Source organism: Mastomys coucha, unplaced genomic scaffold, assembly GCF_008632895.1.
Source record: "Mastomys coucha isolate ucsf_1 unplaced genomic scaffold, UCSF_Mcou_1 pScaffold20, whole genome shotgun sequence".
NCBI lineage: Eukaryota > Metazoa > Chordata > Mammalia > Rodentia > Muridae > Mastomys > Mastomys coucha.
Window position 1 is genome coordinate 122,575,630 of NW_022196903.1, and position 4,255 is coordinate 122,579,884.

Below are 4,255 nucleotides of genomic sequence, written 5' to 3' on the forward strand. Positions count from 1 at the left end.
GTTGTTTCGACAGGATTCTGTTGCCAAGAAATTCCTCTAAGTACCTGTAGGAAGCTGCAGTTGTAGCAAGGAGGGAGACTCTGCCTGGGTCGCTAAACCCATTGTGGCAAGCACTCAAGGTCTGTTTAACCTGCTCAAGGCTGGGGGCAAGGCACGGTGGTGTACCAGGGAGCATTTGAGATCCGAATCACTCCAATTATTTCCCTGCTGGAGAGCTGAAGCCTATGCTGTTTCTGCACTATGTGGTAGGAGTGAGTTGCGCAACTCGTATGAGGCTAATATCCAAGCACAGTTTCAAAAATTACTTTATGTAAAGAAAAAGGAAGAAATATGAGGAAGTAAAGTGTTTCTCTTTCAAGTTTATCTATTCTCATCTGAGGTCACAAACTTACTGTGGTTCATGGATATATATTTGAGAGACTGGCGGAGTGGTTTTTCAAAAAGAAATTCTAGCGTGTGAGGTTAGCTAAAGTTTATAGAAGGTTGAAAGTCTAGGTAGACTTATTTAACCATCAGCCCTCTCACCTTTTATGAAGGACAATTTCTGGAGCTTTCTTTGAATATTCATCAATGTCTGAAGAAATTGTTTATGCAAATCTCAAATTCCAGGACTCTGATAAGAAAGAAGAAACTCAGAAGTCTGACAAATGTGGGGGAAAAGGTAAGATTTCCAGCCATGGATGTGATGTAAGGCTGTGGCAGTGGCCACAGATTCATGTAGTGTGAATTTTTAATTTTTAATTTATTTAAAAATTTAATATGCAATATGAATTTTTGATTTGGCTTTTCATTTAAACCTCAAATATCAAAGTGATTAAAAAAGATCTTTTTCTTTAAGGCATAGGACATTTCTTTAAGCCATTGCAATAAAACATTATATTTTACATTATATTTTTATATTAAACTTAGGTATGTGGGAAGGGACTGTATTTTCAAATGATGGTGTTTTATTGTGAAAAGTTGTATGTGTGTGTGTGTGTTCATATAAAGCCATGGAATTAGGATTATACCATGTTCAGGAAAGTCATGGGTTATGTTTTTCTTGCTAGATTTTTGAAAGCAAACTGCTCCAACTGTAGGAGAAAGACAAAGAAGGGGAGATGTTTTTTGAATCTTGCGTCTTTCCTCATTGTTCACGGAGCTTGCTCTGGTCCAGATCTCTGGGGGTTTCCCTGTTTTATCCTAGCATTCAGATCTCTATCCTTAGTCTTAAATTTAGGTTAAATTAATCTCTGTATGTGTGTGCATATATGTGTGACCATGTATGAGTGTGTGTGTGCGTGTCTGTGTGTGTATGCACATGTGTAGAGGTGTGTGTGTGTGCACATGTGTAGAGGTGTGTGTGTGTGCATGTGCCACAGTGCTTGTGTGGAGGCCTGAGGACATCTTGGGGAGACAGTCCTCTCCTTGCACCATGTGAACCACCAGGGATTTAGCTTAGGTTGGAAGGCTTGCACAGCGAGTGCAGTCGGCCCCTGAGCTACCTCTGCCTCATGTCTCCCTCACTGCTGTGCTTCAGCTTAGGTTGGAAGGCTTGCACAGCAAGTACAGTCGGCCACTGAGCTATCTGCCTCATGTCTCCCTCACTGCTGTGCTTCTCCCTCACTGCTGTGCTTCTCCCTCACTGCTGTGCTTCTCTGCCATTTTTAGACTGCTGAGCAGTCCTTTTGAAGATTGCTTTCTTTGCTAGACCTGAAGAAGTGGTTCCCTAATCCCAGCTATCCAGGAGGATTGGATGGTCAAGGCCTACCTGGACTTTAAATGAGTTCAGAGTCAACCTGCACAGTCAGTTAAGTGAGATCCTGTCTCAAAATAAGAAGTAAGAAGAGAGTTGAGGATATAGCTGAATGCCAGAGTACTTTCGTAGCATGTATGAGGCTCTGTTCTCAATACAACATCACACCACATGGTGTACTCAGCACAACACCCACAACAACGAAAACCTACGGGAAATTCCTTCACACTGTGCATTCTCTGGGACACATCCTCCTGGTTTTCACCATTCCTGTGGCTGAGCTGGTTTTGTTCTGCTTGTCTTGACTTGATTGTGTTCTTTGATGGAGCACTGGAGGGCTCTTCCTAGGTCTCCTGCTCCACTCTTACTTAATATGCATTTCTAAGTTATCTCATGCATTTCAGTGTCAAATTCCTATCTATCTATCTATCTATCTGTCTGTCTATCTATCTATCTATCTATCTATCTATCTATCTATCTATCATCTATGCATCTCTATTCTATCACCTATCTCTATTATCTATCATCTCTATATGTCCATGATCTATGTGTCTATCATTGCTCTATCAATCATTTTACACTTTGTTCCCTATCTCTTTAAAATGCATCTAGGTGACAACATAAACACGCACACCTTACTACTTTGTTTTGTTAGCAGCCACAATAGTGTCTAGTACCTAAATGAAACAGATGTGATAACTTTGAAATAACTGAATATATAAATAAATGAGAAAATATTTATAACAAAAGATAGACTATGAGTTTGTATTTCAAACCTCAGGTAAGGACTGTAACATTTATAGTACTTTCACTAACAAAAATTTTCCAAAATATTAAGAAATGAAGTTTTATATTTTCTGTGTCACTTTGTGAGATTTCACCACATTGTTATGCTGTCATCTGTTGATATAAACAACATTTCAAGAGGAGAGTAAGAGTGTTAGACTGTCCTTGAATTACTTTCTTGAAACAGTCTTTTTATATATCCATACATGGGGATAATTTAAATCATGTAATGCCTTAACAATAATTCATAATGTAAATTTTTAAAAACTTTTTAGGGAGATGATCTAGTTAGTGATTCATTGTCTATAAAATAATGAAAGAATTCTATGAGAATGTTTTTCTTTAAAACATCATAGCAAAATGGCCAAAGGAGCTGAAGGGTTTGTAGCCCCTTAGGACAAACAACAATATGAACTAACTAGTACCCTCAGAGCTCCCAGGGACTCAACCACCAACCAAGGACTATACATGGTGGGACTGATTGTTCTGGCAGCATGTGTATAGTTGAGGATGGCCAAGTTGGTCATCAATGGGAGGAGAGTCCCTTGGCCCTATCAAGGTTCTGTGTCCCAGTGTAGGGGAATGCCAGGGCCAATAAGTGGGAGAGGATGGGGTGGCAGGCATGGGGAAGGGGAGGCAACAGGGGTTTGTTCTTATTGTTTGTTTTTGTTTGTTTGTTTGGAGGGGAACTGGGAAAGGAGAAATCATATGACATGTAAATAAAGGAAATATCTAATAAAAGAAGCATCATAGCAAATATTGGAAAATTGTAATGAGAAGTTCAGGTCCAGACTAGGGGAGGCACAGAGCTGATGGGGGACAGTGGGACACACAGAGTAACAGCCTGCTTGGCTGCACTACAGCCCCGTTCTTAGCTTTAAAGGGGACCACACAAACAAGCAGAACTGCTTTTTCTGATAATCATCACCTCTACATTCCAAAAGACTCCTCAGAAAGCTTCCTTCAGTCTCCAGGAATACACTTTCTACAAGTGTATCCGAAGACACATTCTACCTGTACCCCCATTTTTCCTTCTTTCCTTCTTTCCTTCTTTTATGAGGTTAGCTTTACTTATTTTGTGTCTTTTGTCAATCTAAGAGTTAATGTCTTTGCCTGTGAGACTCATTTCTCATTCAGAAGAACTTAGTGAATATTTCTAATTTTTCTTTAAAGTTATTGCCTTGATCTTATTGGTAAGATGTTTGAGGCATTTCATGAACAAAAAATTCTGTGGGGTAAGACATAGCATAGTCAAAGATCTGAAGCTAATCCTGGTGTCTTAGTTATGCTTTCCTATCTGATTTCTCTTGCAAAAAGTCTGTGAACTTCTAGCAAAATATATAGATGAAGGAGATGAGGGGAGGATGAATGGATGAATGGATGAATGTATAGATGAATGTATGTATGTATGTATGTATGTATGTATGGATGGATGGATGGATAGATGGATGGATGGATGGATGGATGGATGGATGGATGGATGGATGGATGAAGTTAAGGTGTGAGCTGCTTCTAGAATACTGTACTTTTATCTTTTCACAGTATCCTCTGCTGCTTCCCATTCACAGCAAAAAACAGTCTTGATTCTGACTCTTCTATGCTTTCTGCTGGTCACTGGAGTGGGGGTCTTAGGAGGCATCTGTATGTATCACCTCATTCTTTAAAAAGAAAATTTACATTTAATTAAAGTAGAGTTGTGTAGGAAGCCATTTCATAAGCACATCACCACTACAA

At 39.4% G+C, this 4,255-nt stretch overlaps 1 protein-coding gene across 1 annotated transcript in view; it reads left to right on the plus strand.

Moving 5' to 3' along the window:
- Positions 1-570: 570 nt before the first annotated feature.
- Clec12a (C-type lectin domain family 12 member A) overlaps positions 571-4,255 on the plus strand; it is a 21,140-nt gene continuing 17,455 nt past the window's right edge. Inside the window, exons 1-2 of the mRNA XM_031380982.1 lie at positions 571-661; positions 4,064-4,181. Of these exons, the coding sequence (XP_031236842.1) occupies positions 571-661; positions 4,064-4,181 (209 nt within the window). The remainder of the gene's footprint in view (positions 662-4,063; positions 4,182-4,255) is intronic.